Source organism: Euleptes europaea, chromosome 1, assembly GCF_029931775.1.
Source record: "Euleptes europaea isolate rEulEur1 chromosome 1, rEulEur1.hap1, whole genome shotgun sequence".
Taxonomy (NCBI): Eukaryota; Metazoa; Chordata; class Lepidosauria; order Squamata; family Sphaerodactylidae; genus Euleptes; species Euleptes europaea.
In genome coordinates this window covers 28,811,760-28,835,230 of record NC_079312.1, presented here as the reverse complement: position 1 = coordinate 28,835,230, position 23,471 = coordinate 28,811,760, and the positions used below count along the sequence as shown (strand labels likewise).

Below are 23,471 nucleotides of genomic sequence, written 5' to 3'. Positions count from 1 at the left end.
ACCGAAACTGACCCCCTTCCCCCCCAAAAAAAGGTTAAGAGGGAAAAGATGGTGTCATAGACCAGGGGAATGAAAGACAGATGCAGTCTCCGCTCAAGGCACTTGAGCCCACTAGTCTAGTCCAACCCCGAGCTAGAGAAGGCAGGGAGAAGGGGAGGAGGAAGTGGTTACTCTTGACAACTCCCAAGGGCCTGCTGCTCCCAAGGAAGATTAAACAGAGGGGACAACGTCTGCCTGAGGTAGCCCGACACTTAAGACGACACCTTCTTCACTTCCTTCGTCCATTCTGTGATTCATCTGGTAATGCCGGTTCAGGTGGCACTTCTGGATGTAGCCTTTCTCACAGTAGAGACACTGGAAGGGCTTCTCTGGCTGGTGCAGCAGGAGGTGCCTGACCAGGACGGACTTGACGCTGAACGCTTTCCCGCAATGGCAGCAGCAAAAGGGCCTCTCTTCGGAGTGGGCGGCCAGGTGCTTCTGGAACTTGGAGGCGAGAGAGAAGCTTTGCCCGCACACCTCGCACAGAGCGGCAAACCGGTCCTTGTTGTTGCCGGCTGGGCGCGACCCGCCGTCGGGACGGGAAAGGGGTTTCTTTTCGGATTGGGCCTTGGGGCTGCCAAGCGGGTTCCCGGCCGGGCTGCGGCTATTCTCCTGCCCTGAATTTTGGGACAGGTTTTCTTTTCGGTGGAGCCTCTGGTGCCTGGGGATGCTGGATTTGTGGACAAAGCCTTTCCCGCAGTCGGGGCAGTGGAAGCGTTTCTTGGCTTCCTCCTCCGTTGGACTGGGACGGTGGTTCAGGTCCAGCCGGCAGAAGAGTCTCTCCCAGTCATCCGTAAGAGTTACCTGGTGGCATTCAGCACTGTCTGGTGCGTTGCAGCTGAAGAGATATCCACAACTGGAGCAGTTGTACAACTTCTCTCCGGCAGGGTGGGTAACATGGTACTCATTCAGACTGAGCACTCTTCCACAGTTGGGACACGGACAGAGCGTCTCTCCGGCATGAGAACTCTCTGGAACCACAGAAGACGGTCGCTCGCTCACACTTTCCCCACGACTGTTGCAGGAATTATTTCTCTCCCCTTGGTGGGCTTCTTGGTGGATGGAGACATCCCCAGCACCATGATTATCACAAAGTCCTGCGGTTCTCAAATCATTTCCTAGAAGCAGATCTGATTCACTGACGTTTTGGGTATTATTCTGTTCAGGAGCCAGCCCTACGTAGCCTTGCTCTGCGGTAAAATCCATCTCGTTCGGCTGCCGAAAGCCTTCCTGTTGCAGGAAAGCTGTATTTGAATTTCCCCTCAGCCCATGCTCCAGCTGTGTCATAGAGCACATACTGAGATTTCCCCCAGAGGCCACGGACTCATTCTCGCTTGTCTGCAGATCGGTTCCCTGTTCAGGCTTGGAAAGAGTCAAACAGCCGGAAGGGTTTCCCTGGAGAATGCCTCCTTCCGAGTGGCGCACAAAGTCATACTGGATTCGCACCTGTGGCCCTGGGCCTCCTTGCTGCGGGAGGTCGAACGGCACTGACTCGTTGCCTGCTCAGATAACAAAGAGAAGGTGGGCATAAGTTAAAGACTGCTTTAAAAAATGGTGCTTGGTGTCCATGAACACATGAAGCTGCCTTATACTGAATCAGACCCTTGGTCCATCAATGCCAGTATTGTCTACTCAGACCGGCAACAGCTCTCAGGCAGAGGTCTTTCATGTCACCTACTTGCCTAGTCCCTTTAACTGGAGATGCTGGGGATTGAACCCGGGACCTTCTGCATGCCAAACAGAGGCTCTATCACTGAGCCACAGCCCCTCCCAAAACAACCCTTCTTCTTCTCTCTAGGGTCTCAGGCAGAGGTCTTTCACATCACCTCCTTGCCTAGTCCCGTTAACTGGCGATGTCAGGGATTGAACCTGGGACCTTCTGCATGCCAAGCAGATGCTCTATCACTGAGCCACGGCCCTTCCATCTTTGGCCCAAAGTTTGCACAAGGCTTGGTTTGCTTTCTTTGCTGCTAGTTAGGTGCCTGTTTTTAGTTTCAGGCAGCAGATATTTTTTTTTGGGGGGGGGACAGGACTGAAAGTGAAGACCTGTTCCCCCCCCCCCCTTGTTCCTCTTAGAAAATGGATTTTGGTCTTAGCTCTGTTCCGTTGGTTTTAATGGCAGCTGTCTTGTTTTGTTTTTATGGTTAGATTATATACTGGAGCATAACAGTTGATGGGTGCCTAGGTTTGCTAAATGCCCGGAGAAAAATAATGAGATGTTATTTATCAAGGAAAATTACATTATTCACCTTCATGTCAGGAAAAGGTCCAGCTGCCCATTTCTACACATAGGCCTCTATGAAAGGGAGAGGTGTGAGGACAATTTTCTCCAGATTTGGGAACGCTATGGGAGTCACAGAAATAATAATAATAATAGTAATAATTTGTATACTGCGGTTTTATAAAGGTAAAGGTCCCCTGTGCAAGCACCGGGTCATTCTTGACCCATGGGGTGATGTCACATCCTGACATTTTCTAGGCAGACTTTGTTTACGGGGTGGTTTCCCAGTGCCTAGTCTTTGTATTATGTTTAAATAACAATTCTGGGGTGATTTTTTTGGTTTAAAATTTATTCATTATGGTTTTACTGTGCCTCACAGGAATATTTTGTGGAGAGTAGGAATTAAACTAGCATAAGACAATATTATTAAAATAACAGGCAGCATTTTTCTGGAAAAATCTCTAACATAAACGAAGCGACGATATCCTTGGGCAGGTTCTTTTCATTGATAACCCGCTATTGTTAGAACTAATGGATTTTAAAAAAATGCTAAATATTAAGATGTTTGAAATATATTAACAACATCTATTTAACAATCCCAGTCATTTAGGGATGCTTTCTAGAAAATAGTGCCATCAAACAAGAAGCAAATCACTGAAGTGGTTTTTTTTTTAAGGGAGAAAACTATAATGGTGAAAATTTGGGATAGACCAGGGGTATTTTAAAAAAACTGAAGATAAGGAAGGGTCCTCATTTCAATAAATACTCAAAATTTTGGCCTGAATGTTACATCAAAGTTTTGGTGGTAGAAATTATTACACCGCTGTTGAGTTTTCAAGTCAACAGATGTTCGGAGGTGGTTTTGCCATTGCCTGCCACTTTTTATTCCCCAATTTTCTCTACCTTTAAGGAGTCTCAAACCGGCTTACAATTCCCTTCCCTTCCTCTCCCCACAACTGGCACCTTGTGAGGTAGGTGAGGCTGAGAGAGTTCGGAGAGAACTGTGACTGGCTCAAGGTCACCCAGCAGGCTTCATGTGTAGGAGTGGGGAATCAAACCTGGTTCTCCAGATTAGAGTCCTTAACTCTTAACCAGTACACCACACTGGCTCTCAGAGTTTTAGGAACTCCTTCCTATAAGGCCCATCTTCTGGGGGAGAGACCCTTGGGCTTGGTGATGTTGAAAGAAAATCTTGCTCCATTGCAAAATCCCAGCAAATTCAAACATTAAAAATGTAAATCAGTCCTCCTGACTAGAACTATACCATTTGAAAATACAGGTGGAGAATCTGAATAATTCTCCCTACACATGGTAATCAAGCACATAATGGAAATGGGTTCACATCTAGTCCTCTTCCTGACTTCTATCTTTCCACTTGCAGGAAGTTTTTGGGGCTTGAAAAAAAAATTCAAATGTGCCCTCCCACCAGCATTAGGAAGTGGCCCAGTCCTGGGCAGAAGGGTTTTTTTTTTTTGGTACTATTTGACTGTTTTCACAGCAGGGAGGCTTAGTTATCTCCACCTCTTTTATGAATGACATTTCAAGCATTTTACTATATACATGCCAACCAATAACATTAGTTTTAAGCAGCTTATCGTATGTATTTTTATCCCCCTTTAATTCCCCCACTTCTCCCCCACCTTTCCTATCAACAAGGCCCTTTCTAGTTGAACCCGTCCATAAAACTTTCATTCAATTAAGTAGATTTTTGCAGCCCATCCAATTGCCATTTATAACTCTGTACACATAAAATGAGAAAATTAAATAAGCAAGAAAGCCCCAGAGGCTCCCTCAACCTAAAAGACACAGAACCCCGCCCCACATAAGGATTAAGAAAAAAGAAGGATTGGTTTTTATATGCTGACTTTCTCTACCACTGAAGGAAGAATCAAACCAGCTTACAATCACCTTCCTTTCCCCACAACAGACACCCTGTGAGGCAGGTGGGGCTGAGAAAGCTCTAAGAGAGCTGTGACTAGTCCAAGGTCACCCAGCTGGCTTCATGTGGAGGAGTGGGGAAACAAATCCAGTTCACCAGATTAACATCCACCACTCATGTGGAGGAGTGGGGAATCAAACCCGGTTCTCCAGATCAGAGTGAGAAAGAGAGTAAACACTAAATGACCTCCACCTCTGGATCTCACATTTTCATCTGTAAAATGGGACTAAAATTACCTACTTTACCGGTTTGCTTTGAAGGATAACTCCTCACCTTCATACGACCATGGTCCAACCTCATATTCTTCTACAACTGTGACCAGCGAGAGCGGCATCTCGCCTTGCTGTGTTTTCAAGAACATTGCAGGCTTGATGTTCTGAAATTCTGTCCAGCCAAAGAGCAAGAGGGGTGGGGGAAGGAAGCCAAGCTCAAAAACTAAACTTGAAAGAACAAGGCAAAAAATGACGAGCACGATCAATTAAAGGGGAATTCAACAGTACAGCAAAGTTAGGCCCATCAACTAAGGGAGGAATCCCTAACAGGTCTACTCAAAAGCAAGACCAGTTTTATTCAAGTATCCTTAGGACTGCACTCTGAGTGAAATGGCAGCTTCTGTTAGTTTAACCACCACACCAGGCTGGCTCTTACAGCCACATATGCCAGTCCACTAGACACTACTTGCTGAAACAGCCTCTGACTGCAGATATTTTTGTGGGTGAGGCATTGTGGTCACCAAGCCAATGCTCGAAAAAACACTATGGGCTGATGCACATCTTTAAGTGTACACAGGACTCCACTTGGATGTGATCTGTGAACACGTGTTTGCAAACATGTGCACCATACACATACATTCAACGGAGTCCCCACAAACGTAGCTGTGGTTGTAAAATGCATGTTTGCTCTTGGAAGATAGGAGAAAAAAGCTCACTGACCCTTCTTCTTCGAAGAGTTGGTTTTTATATGACAACTTTCTCTACCACTTAAGGAAGAATGAAACCGGCTTACAATCTCCTTCCCTTCCCCTCCCCACAACAGACACCCTGGATCAGGGGAATGTTGTAGTCATAGTTTATCTAGATTTCAGTAAGGCTTTTGATAAGGTTCCACATAGTATTCTAGTTGACAAATTGGGAAAATGTGAGTTAGATCCTATTATTGTTAGGTGGATCTGCAACTGGTTGACAGATCATACCCAAAGAGTGCTAGTTAATGGTTCCTCATCCACTTGGAGAGAAGTGACTAGTGGAGTTCCTCAGGGATCTGTGCTGGGCCCTGTGTTGTTCAACATCTTTATAAATGATTTGGATGAAGGAATAGAGGGGATGCTTATTAAATTTGCAGATGATACTAAATTGGGAGGGGTAGCAAATATGGTAGAAGACAGAGCCAAGATGCAGGATGATCTTGACAGGCTGGAGAAGTGGGATAGAACTAATAAAATGCACTTCAACAAAGACAAATGTAAAGTTCTGCCTTTTGGTAGGAAAAATCAAATGCATAATTATAGGATGGGGGAGACTTGTCTGAGCAGTAGTGTGTGTGAAAAGGATCTTGGGGTCTTAGTAGACCAAACACTGAACATGAGTCAGCAGTGTGATGCAGTAGCTAAAAAGGCAAATGCAGTCTTGGGCTGCATCAACAGTAGTATAGTGTTCAGATCACGCAAAGTGATGGTATCGCTTTACTCCACTCTGGTTAGACCTCAACTAGAGTATTGTGTTCAGTTTTGGGCACTGCAATTTAAGAAAGATGTAGACAAGCTGGAACGTGTCCAGAGGAGGGCAACAAAGATGGTGAGGGGTCTGGAGACCAAGTCCTACGAGGAAAGGTTGAAGGAGCTGGGTATGTTTAGCCTGAAGAGGAGAAGACTGAGAGGGGATATGATAACTGTATTCAAGTACTTGAGGGGCTGTCATATAGAGGATGGTGCCGAGTTGTTTTCTGTTGCCCAAGAAGGTCGGACCAGAACCAATGGGTTGAAATTAAATCAAAAGACTTTGGGATACAATATTCCTTTGAATAGATGGGAAAGACTGGTCAAAAGACATGAAAAATATACTTTCACAACCGTTAAGAGAAAATATTTACAAGATGATCTACAGGTGGTATTTGACTCCTAAAAAATTAGCTAAGATGAATAAACCAATGTCACTAAACTGTTGGAAATGTCAAAATGAGATTGGTTCCTTTCATCATGCTTGGCGGCTCTGCGAAAAAGCCAAAACTTTTGGGATATGATTTATAATGAATTACGATTGATATTACAACAAAATATCCCTAAAACACCGGAAATGATGTTGTTAAGTATTATACCAGACTCTATCATAACTCAGAGAACTTTTTTGATATATGCCACCACTGCTGCAAGACTGGTTTATGCAGCAAAATGGAAACTACCTGAGATACTGGATAAGACTGACTGGATTAATAAAATGTTGGAACTAGCAGAAATGGCCAAATTCACTGCATTAATAAATCAAAAGGAAAATGCAGAATTTGTGGGAGAATGGGAGGCATGGATAACATACTGTGTTAATGAATTTAACTTGGGGTATGTTAAAGGATATGCTTTGATCTAATTCAATTGACTAAAGTAAAAGTAATACTAATGTTAAAGTCTAGATGGGATAAGTAATTAAATGTATAAATACATTACTATAATTAATTAGAAGTTAGATACAAAGGGAAGAATAAAGATAATTAAATGGATAGAGGAGGGGAGAGGGGGAGTTGAATAGATAGAACATTTATATTGATTAGATATACATAATATGTATTGTATAATTATATTAAATGAATGATGGAAATATATGTGATTACATTAGAAAACAATTTTAAAAATTTATATAAAAAAAGGAATTAAATCAAAAGAGTTTCCATCTAGACATTAGGAAGAATTTTCTAACAGTTAGAGCGGTTCCTCAGTGGAACAGGGTTCCTCGGGAGGTGATAAGCTCTCCTTCCCTGGAGGTTTTTAAGAAGAGGTTAGATGGCCATCTGTCAGCAATGCTGATTCTGTGACCTTAGGCAGATGATAAGAGGGAGGGCGTCTTGGCCATCTTCTGGTCACTAGATGTGTGGGGGGGAGGTAGTTGTGAATTTCTTGCATTGTGCAGGGGGTTGGACTTGATGACCCTGGTGGTCCCTTCCAACTCTATGATTCTAGGTAGGTGGGGCTGAGAGAGCTCTAAGAGAGATGTGACTAGTTCAAGATCACCCAGCTGGCTTCATGTGTAGGGGTGGGGAAACCAACCTGGTTCACCAAATTAGCATCCGCCGCTCATGTGGAGGGGTGGGGAATCGAACCCCATTCTCCAGATCAGAGTCCACTGCTCCCGCTCTTAACCACTACACCAGGCTGGCTCTTACAGCCACAAATGCCAGTCCACTTGACACTACTTGCTGAAACAGCCTCTGACTGCAGATATTTTTGTGGGTGAGCCATTGTGGTCACCAAGCCAGTACACCATGATGGCTTCACTATAATCCTATCCTGATAGGTGAACTGATCTCTCAGCTGGAGATCAGTTGTAATAGCAGGAGATCTCCAGCTAGTACCTGGAGGTTGGCAACCCTATATAGTGTGTAGGGCCACACTGTTCCACAGAACAGAAATCTGCCTCTTTATCACATGGTGATTGTGCACTGCAATTACGTATGGTTTTCTCCAACCGTGTATCTCTCTTCGTCTGTTAGTATCACTTTCCTGAAAGAAAGCATGTGGCGATCCTCTTGCACTGGTCTGGGTGTGTAGCCTGCTGTCATGTGCAAGGGTTTGTGGACTAATTGCCCTAACTGATCCAATGTTATCACTGTGAACAGGTATTTTGGATCCCCTTTGATAACCAGGCACCAGGTAGCATCATTAGAACAAAGCAGCTCCAAGTCTTCCCTTCTTCCCACAGTGGGTTAGGATGTCATGGCAGTGGGGATATAAACCTCTAAATCCTACCTATGTTTGCAAGCATCCTCTCCCAGGGAGCATTTGATCCATCCAGTGTGGTGAGGAAGATACAAGCATACGCAAAGGAAACATCCAAACCGGCAGTCAAAGAAAGGAAGCCACAAAACCGTTCAGTTAGTATCACAGTGGAAAGGATGTCATGGTAAACAACAACAGATCAAAACGAGATCAATAACCGCATATCAGGCACAAAATATATACTGAGCAAGAGTAGAAATTCATAATGTATTGATGCACCACCGCATCATTTTACAATGATGAGATACATGTACATTTAGACCCAAACTTATTAATCGATTCTGTTTTGATCTGTTGTTTCAGACTTTCTGTCTTTTTACAGTGAACGGTGATGGCTTTTTTTTTGGTGTGGCTTCCTTTCTTTGACTATTAGTGGGGAGGAAGGCGCCACCTGTCTCAGGATCCTCTCCCTCCTTACAACTCCACATAGGCTCCTTTTGGTTACCCACACCCCTACAGGATCCCCTCCTCCCTGCTGGACCACTAGATGTGAGGGCCGTGGATGTACAAGAAACTCACTGTGTAGCTGCAGGCAAGTCATTTGGCCTAGCGCACCTCACAGGGACTGGTGGGAGACGAAAAGATGCTAGACCTATGATCGGATTTTACTAGTGTCTCTGTAACCTCAGTTATTATAGCCACACAAGTCCCTGACTCTTGTGGGAAAAGGTGAGGAAGTTTAGCAAATCAAAACTGGGCTCCCCACTCTGCTGTATGTGTGTGTGAGAGATGTGCTGTCAAGTTGCTCCTGACCCCATGAATTAATGACCTCCAAAGTGCCCTATCATCAACAGCCTTGCACAGGTCTGGCAACCTGAGGGCCGTGGCTTCCTTGACTGAGACAATCCATCTCATGCTGGTAGGATTGCTAGGTCCCTCTTCAACACCGGTAGGAGGTTTTGGGGGTGGAGCCTGAGGAGGGCAGGGTTTGGGGAGGGACTTCAATGCCATAGAGTCCAATTGCCAAAGCAGCCATTTTCTCCAGGTGAACTGATTCTATTGGCTAGAGATCAGTTGTAATAGAAGGAGATCTCCAGCTAGTACCTGGAGGTTGGCAACCCTACATGCTGGGTCTTCCTCATTTCCTGCTGCCTTCAGCGTTTCCTAGCGTTATTGTATTTTCCAGTGAGACTTGTCTTCTCATGAAGTGACCAAAGTATGATAGTTTGGCCACACTATTAGTGGGTTAAAGAAAAAGACATATACCAAACCTGTCCGGTAATCATAGAATCATAGAGTTGGAAGGGGTCACCAGGGTCATCTAGTCCAACCCCCTGCACAATGCAGGAAACTCACACCTACCTCCCCCACACGCTCCATGCCCAAAATGCCTGCTACTCTGACAATAGGTCGTTGCAATTATGTTTCATTGTTTTTAACAGCTATTATTTGCTTTTCTGGTAGGCTGCTTTGGAAGGTGGTGATACGGGGGCTTATATCTTTTTATCCATTAAGGGAGCGAATATGTTAAGTTCTGCCTCTTACCCATCAAGGACAGCATGGTGCAATACTGCTGCACGTCTTTTCCCGAGAGAGCAAGCAGAGAAGGATCCAAAGGGAACTCCATTTCTTCAATGACGCTCACTGAGACCTCTTCAAAGATTGCAGGATCCTAAAGCAGGAAGAGTGACCCTCCCCCGTCAATGTGTGCTCAGGTTCAGAGGAACAAAAACCCCACATTCAAGATCCTCCTTCTCAGTTTATTGTATACAGTGATATGGCCTTACAAAATAGAGAAAGAAGCATTCAGATCAGTTCATCATCTCCTCAATTTAGCACCTTGGGTTTGAGTAAATTAAGAATGAATCCCAGCAGCACAAAGCACATATAAAGGAACTTTATGTGTTACAAATCAATTGTGGTTCTAAAAACGACCCTCATCCACAAATGCTTCCCTAAGAAATCTGTACTGCAGGTCAAAAAACATAAAATAGCAAAAATCCTCAATATTATTTGGTCCATAAGGGCAAAACGTTTCTTCATATATATATATATTCCACAGCACTCCCTCTTTCTTTCACCCAGAGGTGGAATTAGGGAGGGGCTCAGCCTAACTAGTTGTTTTATTTTATTCAATGTATACCCTGCCCCTCCCTCAGCAAAGCTGGGTGGGCCTAGTACACTTCAATTATCGTTATCTCAGGCTCTCATTTAACCTTTTTACTTGTGTTTTGTTAACAGAAGCCAACACAGACAGCCAGAAAAGAAAAGTTCAGCTTCTTTTAAAAAATTTGATTGAAAGATTACACCCCCCCCCCGTTAAATAAACTACAGTGTGATTTGGCTGCAAATATTTCTAGTTATATTCAAACGCGCAACCCTCCCCAACATCATCCCCCAGCTTGGAACAGAAGAAGCCAGGAAAATTGGTTCTTGTAGGTTATCCGGGCTGTGTAACCGTGGTCTTGGAATTGTCTTTCCTGACGTTTCGCCAGCAACTGTGGCAGGCATCTACTACTCTGAAGATGCCTGCCACAGTTGCTGGCGAAACGTCAGGAAAGACAATTCCAAGACCACGGTTACACAGCCCGGATAACCTACAAGAACCAATGAACTCTGACCGTGAAAGCCTTCGGCAATATAAGCCAGGAAAAGTTTGACCACAGCATTCTCTGAATGACTATACTGGCTGCTGAATAGCTAAATGTTGTTGTTGTTTTTATATATATTTTTATTTTTATAACATTAAACAAAACAAACAAATACAATAATAATAATAATAAAAAAAGAAAAATAAGAAATAAAAAGAAAATACAAAAGAGTATCAATCTTCGGAAGTCTAGTGATGGGTCACTTTTTAAGGTGGGTGGAGGGTCAAAAGGGTATTTTTTGTTTTCTGAATTATACAATTTTGTAACTATGAATGTATTAATAAGAGCATATGATTAATAGCTAAATGTTAAACATTTGTAGTTTGGGGAAGGCAGGACTCTTTGGCCTCCGTTTGCTCTGCCATAAATTTGGAATTGCCCGCTCAGCTCAGGTTGCAACTGCGAAGTCAACTGACACAAGCCTCTTTTTGCTTCATTAACTGCTTGTGTAAAACGTTGCCCACGTGCGGCACATTTACTAGCCAGGATTAGGGTAGATAGCAGTGGAATCGTAGCATATCTGCGGTGGCCTTTCTTCTTTTTGCATTAGAATCCCACCCAGCCTTTTACCCTTTTTACATTCTCAGCGAAGGCCCGGCTCATGAGGCGCTCGATCCTTGGCCCCAGTACCTAGCAGGGGCTTGTCTGAGAACTCGAACAGTGTCAATTATTTGCGTCAGCACAACTTCCAGGCCTCAAACTGATGGTCAGGTGATTCAGTTGAGACAAAAGGAAGGCTTTCTTTATGCACCGTGTACGGAATTTAAGGAATTGACGGCTGCAAAACACTCTCAGCCTAACCTACCTGACAGGGATATTTATGAGGAGAACAATGTAAGATGCTTCGGGTCCCCATTGGGAAGAAAGGTGGGGAATGTGAAATAAAGAAATAAAATGTGCTGATAGTGGTACAAAGGGAGTAGATAAATTCATGGAGGTCTGTCAAAAGCTACTAAAGGTAAAGGTCCCCTGTGCAAGCACCGGGTCATTCCTGACCCATGGGGTGACGTCACATCCCGACGTTTCCTAGGCAGACTTTGTTTGCGGGGTGGTTTGCCAGTGCCTTCCCCAGTCATCTTCCCTTTACCCCCAGCAAGCTGGGTATTCATTTTACCGACCTCGAAAGGATGGAAGGCTGAGTCGACCTCGAGCCGGCTACCTGAAACCAACTTCCGTCGGGATCGAACTCAGGTCGTGAGTAGATTTGGACTGCAGTACTGCAGGTTACCACTCTGCGCCATGGGGCTGTTATTTAATATGTTGGCGTATTAAAAATGTTGTATATTTTATTTTTTTCCGTTTAGAATGATGTTTATGGCCGTCTCGTCTCCACAAAGCAGAGCTTGGACTGCAGTACTGCAGCTTACCACTCTGCGCCATGGGGCTCATGAGCTATTAACCATGTTTAAATGGAACCTCCATTTTCAGAGGTAGTATACCTTGGAATACCAGTTGCTACCGTGGGAAGCATTGTCCTTCCTGTCTTGCTTTTAAGCCTTCTAGGCACATGGTCACTGTAGGAACAAGATGCTAGATTAGATAGATCTTTGGTCTGATCCGTAAACCTGCCTGCAAGCTCACATGGCAATGGGGGCCATTCTCAGTCCTATGGCTGCAATACAGACAGATCAAGATCAGACAGAGACTCCTTGATAGTCTATCTACCCCCTCCTTTCTCAGCCCAAGGCAAAACCCATAAACCTTGAACTTCCTCTTCCAGGCTGGCCAAACACTGCTGTACCTGCTCTTGCTCTTCAGCGGCCATGTTCCTCCTTGGAGTCTGGGATTAATTGCAGATGATCTGGAGAAACAGAATACTATATGTAGAAAAGAGCAAGAGTCCAGTAGCACCTTAAAGAATATTATTTGGCACCCAGAGTAAAGATAATAATTTTAAAAATGTAGATAATTCAAACCACCCACTTCACCGCTACCCAATCTCTGATCTTTTGGTTTGGGGATTTGGGATAATAGTTTGAGTAGTGTGGTATAGCGGCGAGTGAGTCAGGCTAGGATCTGGGAGACCCAGGTTCAAATCCCCATTCTGCCGTCTAAGTCTGCTGGGTGACCTTGGGCCAGTCAGGCAACCTACCGCACACACAGGGTTGTTATTGTGAGGTAAAATGGAGGAAGAGAGAACCAACGCCACAAGCCCCTTTGGGCCCTCATTGGGGAGAAAAGAGGGGTAAAAATATCTGAAGAAATAGCAAAGGGAAGGATAATCCTGATTCGTTATAACAGTTAGCAGCTCCACTGACAAAGGAGACTACAGCCGTCCAATACCTATACACATTTTAAATTACTTGTAGGTATATAATATCATGCCCTGGCTAGCCTGATCTTGTCAGATCTCAGAAGCTAGGCAGGGTCAGCCCTGGTTAGTATTTGGATGGGAGACCACCAAGGAATACCAGGGTTGCTGTGCAGAGGAAGGCACTGGCAAACCACCTCTGTTAGTCTCTTGGAAGGAAACCCCAAAAAAGGGGTCGCCATAAGTCGGCTGCGACTTGACGGCACTTTACACACACATATAATTTCATACATGACCTTTTATATGATCAATAAGGGAGAGGGAGACAAGGGGTAGAATGGCTATTATTTCCTAATCTGGGCAAAGAACCTCTTGAATTCCAGATGAAAACGATCTGGCCTTTCCATCACACATTGTTGAACCGGCAAAAGGACACCTTCTCAGCATGTTCAGGGGTCTATTTTCATTTATAGTGAAGCTACCCACCCCCACTTGTATTCTGATTGTCATTTAGATATTTTAATCCCATAGATCTCAATCTAAATGAGCGGAAGGCTGTACTTTGCACGCTGGATCCAGTCTTTGCATGCAAAGGTAACTTCTTTCTTTCCCTCCTGTTTCAGCGTTCCTAAAGATGGCAAACCACCTCTGTTAGTCTCTTGCCATGAACACCCCAAAAGGGGTCGCCATAAGTCGGCTGCGACTTGACGGCACTTTACACACACACACACACACACACACAAAGATAAGGTATGGAGGAAACCGCAAGGATCCCTTACTCCTTCCCTTATGCAGTAGAAAAGAGCAAGAGCCCAGCGGCACCTTAAAGACTAACAAAAGTTCTGGCAGGGTGTGAGCTTTCGTGACCCACAGCTCTCTTCTTCAGGTACTGCTTCCCCTGTGACTGCATCGTTTCCCTGGAAGCCTTCCAGTATCCTTCTATGGTAACGCAGGGCAGAATTCTGAATATACCACACTCAGACAGGATCTGCCCTTGCTCTTCTGGCTCTATTGACTCATTAGCCCCTGCCCTTTTGGGAATGCCGCTTTTACGAGGAACTTCGATCGCACTATATTTCCCCTATGTTAATATATTTGTATATATTAATATACAAATCCAAAGCCTCTGTGACTGACATAATGCCTTTTTTACTAAGCGATAGGGACCCCAAGGCTACATTGTCAGTGGCAAGATTTGTTTCAGTCCTTATATCCCTCCAACACTAGATATATGCTGCTCAAGATCAATGGATCAAGGAGCTTCTAAGGGATAAAAGGAAAAGGAAGCCTTCCAGGGTTGTACAGAGGGGGACCCGGAGCCCCCACCACCATCCACCCCCGGCAGTGTAACCGACTCACCTGCAGGGTTCAGCTGATGCGCTTGGAAAAAGTCTTCACTTTGGCCGGCCAAAGTAAGAAGCCGGCTCCTGGGGGTCTCTCCAACACAGATCTCCCTCCCCCCCCGGCAGTTGGGGGTCAAGACGGTAGGGTTGTGTAGTCCAGACGCCCCCCCCCCCAAAAAAAATACCCAGAAAAGAAGGAAGGAGCAGCAGCGACCTGAACACCTCCACTGGCTTCCAGGGGGAGGCGGGGAGGGGAGGAACCTCTAGCGGCCACCAGTCTGAATTGGGTTTCCAGTCCTCATGATCTCAAAAGGGGGAAAGCCAAGGAAGCAAAACCCTCAAAGCCTTAATCCCTGAGCAGAGAGGACTACTGAATAAAGCCCCGGCTGGAGCTGTGGGGAGGATTTTCAGGGGTGCGTTTCTTAGTACAACGTAATGGTGAGTCCTTACAGAGAATGTGAGTTCGGGCATGATCTTTTTTTATATAGAAATTAAGCACTCCTGCCGTTCCTGAAACTTGACCTTCTGCGGTTTTTAAAATGAGGACTGTGCACGTGTTGGGTTGTGAAAACAAGGGGGTTCGCAATGAAGTGGCATAGAGATCCACACCAACCTGCTCAGATATTCTTCCCCGCAGAGAAAATTTCCGAAAGGTGGCCTTCGAAACAGACATTTCTTAACATCCCAGAAAAGCAGATGGTCAAATGTTGCTTGAATTTACTCATACGTGTATTCAAATTTCCTTTCAACCCCTCTTTCCTAAAAAATACAGGATTGACGTGTACAAAGATCACGACAATGAGTTCTCAAGTCAGCCAGAGATGATGCTGGCCCAAAGACCAGATTGCCTGGCAAATTCCAGCATGACTACAAATTCAGTATAACTATTGATTGACACACTTGTCTCCTCCCCCTACCACGCAATGTCAAAAAAGAAGAAACTTTTAAATTCCTTTGTAACCTTCTCTTCCATAATGCCTTCTTAACATGGCTTAGAATTTCCATTTTACTCCAAAACATGTATTGAAAAGCAGGCTGATTTTGAATAAGACAAAATATGTTAAGGGGCAGTTTAATTCATTGGTCAATTCTTTGTTCCTGCAATAAGGTTTTTTACAGGTATATGCAAACAGAGGCATATGTCTTTTCACAAATGACAAAGGAAGGCCTGTTCAGGGTTGGGATGCTGGCTGGCCATCCCCTTTGTGAGGTGAATTGCAGGCTAATAGTCCAGAATGGCTGGTTGATGGAAGAATTGTTAGGAGATCGAGAGGTGGGAATCTCCCTGCAGTCTTGACTGAGGTACCCATCAGAATCTGGAGAGGATGACATCTCTCCAGCGAAGGGGAGGGACCAGGTGTGTACTGGGGATGAAGAGCTGGCAGTTCTGGAACAGGTGTCTCCTAGAAGCAGAGAGAGAGCCAAAAAGTTCTAACTGCAATTAAAATTAAACAGGAATCACATGGCACCTTAAACACTGAGCTAAGGTATTCCAGCTGAAATTTTAAGTTGCCACTGTACTCCTGCTAACTTTGTGTTACAGACTAACACGGCTACCCATTTGGAAGGAGAAGGAACTGGGAAGACAGTCTCCGGGAAATGCCTAAATTGGTCTCCTGGGTATCTTGGTTTCCTTCCAATGTGGCCCCCTTATAAACAGCACAGTACTGCTGTAATAGAGCAGAACTAATAGAGCAGAGCCAGCATGGTGTAGTGGTTACGGGCAGTGGTTTGGAGAGGTGGACTCTGATCTAGAGAACCAGGTTTGATTCCCCATAAGCGGTGGAGGCTAATCTGGTGAACTGGATTTGTTTCCCCACTCCTACATATGAAGCCAGCTGGGTGACCTTGGGCTAGTCACACTCTCAGCCTCACCTACCTCATAGGTTGTCTGTTGTGGGGAGGGGGAGGGAAGAAGATTGTAAGCTGGTTTGACTCTTCCTTAAGTGGTAGAGAAAGTTGATGTATAAAAACCAACTCTTCTTCTTCTTAAAAGGAAGTATTTCTTCACAAAATGCATAAATGGTGGAACTCCCTGCCCCAGGATGTGGTAATGGCTGCCAACTTGGAAGGCTTTAGAAGGGGAGTGGACATGTTCATGGAGGGATATGGCTATCCATGGCTACTAGTTAATATGGCTACTAGTCATGATGCATACCTATTCTCTCCAGGATCCGAGGAGCATCTCTATTATATTGGGTGCTCTGGAACACAGGCAGGATAATGATGCTGCAGTCGTCTTGTTTGGGGGCTTCCTAGAGGCACCTGGTTGGCCACTGTGTGAACAGACTGCTGGACTTGATGGGCCTTGGTCTGATCCATCATGACCTTCCTTATGTTCTTATGTCACTTGAGAAAATGTCTGAGATGAGGTTGGCCTTGGAGAAGACTTGGCCCATTGATCCAGGAAAGAGAGGGATTCAAGGCCGTGTCTCCTTCATGTGCTTCTGTGAGGTAGTAGTGGGAACAGTGGTTTTTAAATCCACTAACGCCCATCAACTATGCAAATTATCATCAAATGCCCCCATATCCACAAGTAAAAAACATCAAACAAACCAGGATATCAAAACCAGCCCTCTGAACAATGCCACTTTATTTATACAAGCGTAAAATGGAGGTTGTAAGCGGCTTTGGGTCCCCATTTTGGAAGAAAAAGTTGGGTATAGATATCAAAATAAATATTTATGATGCGTGTGTACGTAATACACAGATCTCAGGAATACTTTCAATGAGTTCCTTTGTCTGGGGTCTTGTCGTGGTTATTGGCGACCTGGGCCACAATTTGAGCCCTGCCGGGGCGGGATAAAAAGAATGGCAGGTGGTCTCAGTCAAACATGTTAGCTCTTATGACCTCCCTTGCCTCTCTTTCTGTGGTACTGTGTTATTATGGATTTTCCTGCTTAGGGGAGCTTGAGAGTCAGTCAGTTTATTCCAGCCTTTATATCTCCAAATCCCTCCGCATTGCATCACAGGCAAGGAAGAAGAGTTGGTTATTATTTGCCAGTTTTCTCTACCACTTAAGGAAGAATCAAACCGGCTTACAATCGCCTTCCCTTCCCCTCCCCACAACAGACACCCAGGTGGGGCTGAGAGAGTTTGACTAGCCCAAGGTCACCCAACCGGCTTCATGTGTAGGAGTCGGGAAACCAATCCAGTTCGCTAGATTAGCCTCTGCTGCTCATGTGGAGGAGTGGGGAATCAAACCCGGTTCTCCAGATCAGACTCCACCGCTCTTAACCACTACACCACACTGGCTCTCTCCTCACTTAGGTTTGCCAGCCCTTCAACCAGCCCCGGTATCGATCGATGCCTTTAAATTCAGGCCTCCATCATCAAATTTTATCACCCAGCCCGAGAAGTCACTAAAGTCCGGCCTGAAGAATAATGTGAGGTCAGAGAGAGGGAGGGATGACTGGAAACGTCCAGGGACACCATGGTTATTTCTTTAACTGTCAGCAGGTGGCGCCATGACTTTGCTACTCTGATTAATGGTTTACAAAAATGGGCTGAAACCTACTGGTTGGGTTTGACCTTGAACTTGATGGAGGAAGCGCTGGACAGGAGAGGGAACTGTTGCTCAGTGGGACTCAGGCTGTACAGAGCAGGTTGCACAAATGAATCAATGGGTTAATTAGTTAATTGACCATCTGTCAAGGGTCACCGGGTTTATTTTTGAGGGAGGATCATTTTTGCATTACAGATTGATATTCAGTAGGCGCGGCTTTCCCTAGCCTAGGTATAAAGGGCTGGGGAAGGGTATATCAGTTGTAACAGGAAAAACCCTCAGCTATGGGGGGTCGGGGACGACGACACATGACAGAGGTTTGTAAAAGTATGCATGGGGTGGAGAAAGTGGACAGAGTCCTTTCTTCCTCTCTCATAATACTAGAACTCAGGGGTACTTCATGAAGTTGATGGGCGATAGATTCAGGACAGGGGGAAAAGAAACACTTATTTACTCAACGAGGAACGAAATTGTGGAATTCACTGCCAGTGTAGTGATGGACACTAGAATAGAGGGCGTGGCTGCCAACCTCCGGGTTGGGCCTGAAATTACAAGTGATCTCCAGCCTATAGAGATCAGTTGGTTCCCCTGGAGAAAATGGCTACTTTGAAGGGGGATCTCATCCCTGCTGAGTAGGATTGCCAACCTCCACGTGGCTCCTGGAGATCAATTCCCCTGGCGAAAATGGCTGTTTTGGAGGGGGGGACTCAATACCCTGCTGAGATCCCTCCCTTCCCCAAACCCCATCTTCCTCAGGCTCCAAACCCCCCCCCCCCAAATCTTCAGGTATTTCCCAACCCAGAGCTGGAAACTCTACTGCTGAGCTCTCTCCCCTTCTCAAACTCTGCCGTTCCCAGGCTGTGCCCCCAAATCTTCAGGAATTTCCCAACCCAGCCTTGGCAACCCTAATAAGGGTCTTTAAAAGGGGATGGAGAGGTCCATCAGTGGCTTTTGGCCATGGTCATTGAAGGGAACTTCCATATACAGAGGAAGCAAACCTATTGATACCAATGCTAGGAGGCAGGGGAGGGTCTTGGCCTCTGTGCCCTGGCCATCCAGGGCAACTAGTTGGCCATTGTGTGAGATGGGATGCTGGACTAGATGGACCACTGGTCTGATCCAGCAGAGCTCTTCTTTAGTACTTAATTCTTACCTATCTAGCAGTTGCTACACACAAAGCTTCCATCATTGTGTTCAGTTTTGGGCACCGCAGTTTAAGAAGGATGCAGACAAGCTGGAACGTGTCCAGAGGAGGGCAAAGAAGATGATGAAGGGTCTGGAGACCAAGTCCTATGAAGAAAGGTTGAAGGAGCTGGGTATGTTTAGCGTGAGGAGGAGAAGACTGAGAGGGGATATGATAACCATCTTCAAGTACTTGAAGGGCTGTCATATAGAGGAGGGTGCTGAGTTGTTTTCTGTTGCCCCAGAAAGTCAGACCAGAACCGACAGGTTGAAATTAAATCAAAAGAATTTCCGTCTAGACATAAGGAAGAATTTTCTAACAGAGCAGTTCCTCAGTGGAACAGGCTTCCTCAGGTGGTGGTGAGCTCTCCTTCTCTGGAGGTTTTTAAGCAGAGGCTAGATGGCCATCTGTCAGCAATGCTGATTCTATAACCTTAGGCAGATGATGAGAGGGAGGGCATCTTGGCCATCTTCTGGGCATGGAGTAGGGGTCACTGGGTGTGTGTGGGGGAGGTAGTTGTGAAATTCCTGCATTGTGCAGGGGGTTGGACTGGATGACCCTGGTGGTCCCTTCCAACTCTGTGATTCTATGATTTTATCAGAAAAGATAGCACCCCTGCCCCCATCCCCAGTTACCGTGACAGGTGAAAATAGGGTTAGAACATAAGAACATAAGAAAGGCCATGCTAGATCAGACCAAGGTCCATCAAGTCCAGCAGTCTGTTCACACAGTCGCCAACTAGGTGCCTCTGGGAAGCCCACAAACAAGACGACTGCGGCAGCATCCTGCCTGTGTTCCACAGCACCGAATGTAATAGGCATGCTCCTCCAATCCTGGAGAGAATACGTCAACAGGTCTGGAGAAAAAAAATGTTTAGATCATAAAAAAGGTAAAGGTCCCATGTGCACGCACCGGGGTCATTCCTGACCCATGGGTAACGTCACATCCTGATGTTTTCTAGGCAGACTTTGTTTACGGGGTGGTTTGCCAGTGCCTTCCCCAGTCATCTTCCCTTTAGCCCAATGCAAATATTCAAGAAAACCCGACGGAATATACATCATTGCACTTCATCTATGTGAGGTAACCCTGCCCTTCGTAGGGTTGCCAGCTCTGGGTTGGGATATTCCTGGAGATTTTAGGGGAGGATCCTGGGGAGGGACTACAGCAGGGTATGATTCCATAGAGTCCACCCTCCAAAGCAGCCATTTTCTCCAGGGGAACTGATCTTAATCTCTCGGAGATTCGTAGCGGGAGATTTCCAGGTGCCACCTGAAAGGTGGCAACCCTAGCCCTTCCCCATCCAGCTAATCCAAGGAGGATTGCCAGCTGATAAAAAAAAAAAAACTTGGCTTGCTCTTGTGCATTTAACAGAGAGACAGGACCTGCAGAAGTCAGGACCCAAAGACTTTCATGGAATGGAGTTGAACATGATCTGGTAACTGCTGCCTCTTAAATGGCTATTAAAGGGATGGTGTCAGGGGCCCCTGGTTCAAAAACCCTTTAAAAATCCTTATAATGCTGCAAGCAAAGATATACAAATTTGTACAATCTCTTTTTTAAAGCAAAAGCTATTAGTTTTAAAGACAGTAGTAGAAAAGAATTTGAAAAGGCATTATCCCTGTTAAATCTGCTGGAATTACATATGCCTATGTTAACTTGCATACATCTCTTTAAAATCGTAAGAACAAATGGTAAGCATCTTAAGCAATTACGCCATTAATATGTTACCCCGCAAGCATGTACATTAGACTGTTACTTCAAGATGACTAGTGGGGTTTCTATCCAAAATGTTATATGTAAAGACTAATTTAAATAAAATGTGTCCATTCTCATTCTGTTTGGTTTCCTTTGAATTGGAAGAATAAACTTAACTCTTTTTTTCATTATTTTCCATAGCTCCTAATTTAGCCATTCATTTACAGAAGGAAGATTGTTGCTCTTCCACTAGCCAGCTATTAACATGTAAGCAGTAATTAACGTCTCTTTAATCAACTCAAAAGCTTTCTCATCACACAACCTCTTTTATGTAACCAAGCAAAGCTAGGAGTGGATTCCAAGGAATGTTGTATCTATCCAGTTATTTTTCAAAGGTCACACATAACGGGTTCCCAAAAAAGTGATACTTGAAGTATGCCAATCGAATTATTTGGTACATTCATAGCCTTCCTTTCTTGAAATGAAGATTAGCCCCAGACCTATTTAACTTCAGCAGGATAACTAGATTAAGTGTCTTCAGATCAGGCCAGACTCTAAGACATGCCCATCAAATGTGAAAGAAGCTGGCCTTCTTCCAGTCAGAGATCCCACTTCTGCCTCAAATTAAATTATAAATCCATTTCAGCATTGGATGAGCCTAGGGCAATTCTCAGATTTGTGCATTTCTCTCACCTGTCTCTCCTCACCTGTGGCGATTTAATGAGAATCTTTCCCTTTTGTGGCAAATCCTGGTTTGGCTCGATGTCTGAGCACAAACTATGGTTTACACACTTCTGTACCAACCAGGATTACAAGCCAGGATTCAGTCACAGTTCGGAATCCTGGTTAGTGGAGAAGAGCACAAACCATAATTTGGGATCAGGTGTAATCCCAAATCTCAGCCGAGACACAAGGGTAATACAATAAAATTACTGCAGAAGAACGAAAATGCCCATTTTGTCCGGATCAAATAGACTCCCTAGCCCACATTGTTTTAGCATGTCCACAAGATAATATTTCACAAAATAAATATATCATTCCCTGGATAAAACAGTTAAAGACACTTTCTGAGAAGTGGATACTGCATTATCTGCTCTCAAACAGATCAGTCAATCGCGTGAGAGATGTGGCCCCACCGGGCCTCAGACTGTGCGATTGAAGTAGTCAAGGACTGCACATTAACCAAAAGTAAGATTTACCCTATGAGCGCTTCCGAGCGCACTGTCCTCCGGGACTTTTTGGACAAAAACCTCGCCAGAGGGTTCATTCGCCCTTCGAATGCCCCAAACTCGGCCCCCGCGTTTTTCGTCCGGAAAAAAGAGGGCGACCTTCGCCTGTGCATTGACTTCAGAAAGCTCAATGCGGTTACCCAGACCAACGCCTATCCTATCCCATTAATATCGGATATTTTGGGACAATTACAGGAAGGCCGTGTGTTCTCTAAATTAGACTTGGTGGAAGCCTACTACCGAGTCCGTATCCGCGAAGGAGATGAACACCTCACTGCCTTCTCTAGCTGTTTCGGAATGTATGAATTCCTTGTAATGCCATTCGGATTAAAAGGGGCCCCGGGGGTCTTCATGCAACTCATCAATGAAATCCTACATGACCTTCTATATCGTGGGGTGGTGGTCTACTTAGATGACATTCTCATTTATTCGAAAACTGTGGACGAGCATGTGACTCTGGTCAGGGAAGTTCTACAACGCCTGCGTAACCATCAACTGTTCGCTAAACTAGCTAAGTGTGAATTTCACCAAAGCAAACTCACGTTTTTGGGATACATCATCTCCCACCAAGGTCTTCGCATGGACCCCGCCAAAGTCCAAGCCGTCCTCGATTGGACTCCCCCCACCAACCGTAAGCAAGTACAGCAATTTCTGGGATTTGCAAACTTCTATCGGGGATTCATCCCTAACTTCGCCCAAGTGGCTCTACCCATTACGGACCTGCTGAAAACTAAGGGAAAAGTAAGCTCGGCTGCCTTGCCCTCCGCAAAAATCCTATGGACTGAGCAATGCCAAGCCGCCTTTCTGGCCCTCAAACGCCTCTTCACTTCGGAGCCGGTGCTACGGCACCCAGACCCAAATCAAATGTTCATTGTGCAAGTCGATGCTTCCGATGTAGCCATGGGAGGGGCTCTCCTCCAGCAAGGACCGGACGGTCTTCTTCACCCTTGCGCTTACTTTTCAAAAAAATTTGCGCACGCTCAATTAAACTGGCCCATCTGGGAGAAAGAGGCCTCTGCAGTTCATCATGCACTGACTTTATGGCGGCAATTCTTGGAAGGGTCTAAAGTACCCTTTGAAGTTTGGACCGATCACAAAAATCTAGCTGCCCTCACGGGGTCCCATAAGCTATCGGCGAAACAACAACGGTGGGCGGAGTTCTTTGCTCAGTTCCGTTTCACCCTGAAGCACGTCCCTGGGAAGCAGAACGTTCTCGCGGATGCCCTCTCCCGTTTACCACAATATCCGGTAAAACTCGAAAGACCCACCAACTCTCTGTTCACCCCTATGCAACGTGGGGCCCTACCTATGCTGGCTGTGCAAACCCGATCCCAGCATCAGCACACCTTCCCTAACTCGCAAGCTCCGCCAGCCCAACCGGCTGCCCAGCCGCCACCGCAACAGACCGGAGTTCCCGCCCCTCCTACCCCTCCGACCGCTCAGCCGCCTGCAGTCTGCGCGCCGCCGCACGTAAGCACTAGCCCTATAACTGT

The 23,471-nt window shown here is 45.5% G+C and overlaps 1 protein-coding gene across 1 annotated transcript; it reads right to left on the bottom strand.

Moving 5' to 3' along the window:
* Window positions 1-210: 210 nt before the first annotated feature.
* LOC130474704 (zinc finger protein 37-like) lies at window positions 211-12,537 on the bottom strand. The gene is made up of 4 exons (XM_056846405.1): window positions 12,514-12,537; window positions 9,667-9,793; window positions 4,473-4,583; window positions 211-1,538 (listed from the first exon to the last, which is right to left on the bottom strand). Exons 1-4 carry the CDS (start codon window positions 12,535-12,537, stop codon window positions 211-213), a joined length of 1,590 nt encoding a protein of 529 aa, XP_056702383.1.
* Window positions 12,538-23,471: the final 10,934 nt, after the last annotated feature.

Coding starts and splice junctions, on each gene's coding strand:
- LOC130474704 (XM_056846405.1), bottom strand. CDS start 12,537: ATGGCCGCTGAAGAGCAAGAGCAG. Junction 9,794..12,513: donor CCGCTGAAGAGCAAGAGCAG/GTACAGCAGTGT, acceptor TTCCTGCTTTAG/GATCCTGCAATCTTTGAAGA. Junction 4,584..9,666: donor CACCATGCTGTCCTTGATGG/GTAAGAGGCAGA, acceptor TTGGCTGGACAG/AATTTCAGAACATCAAGCCT.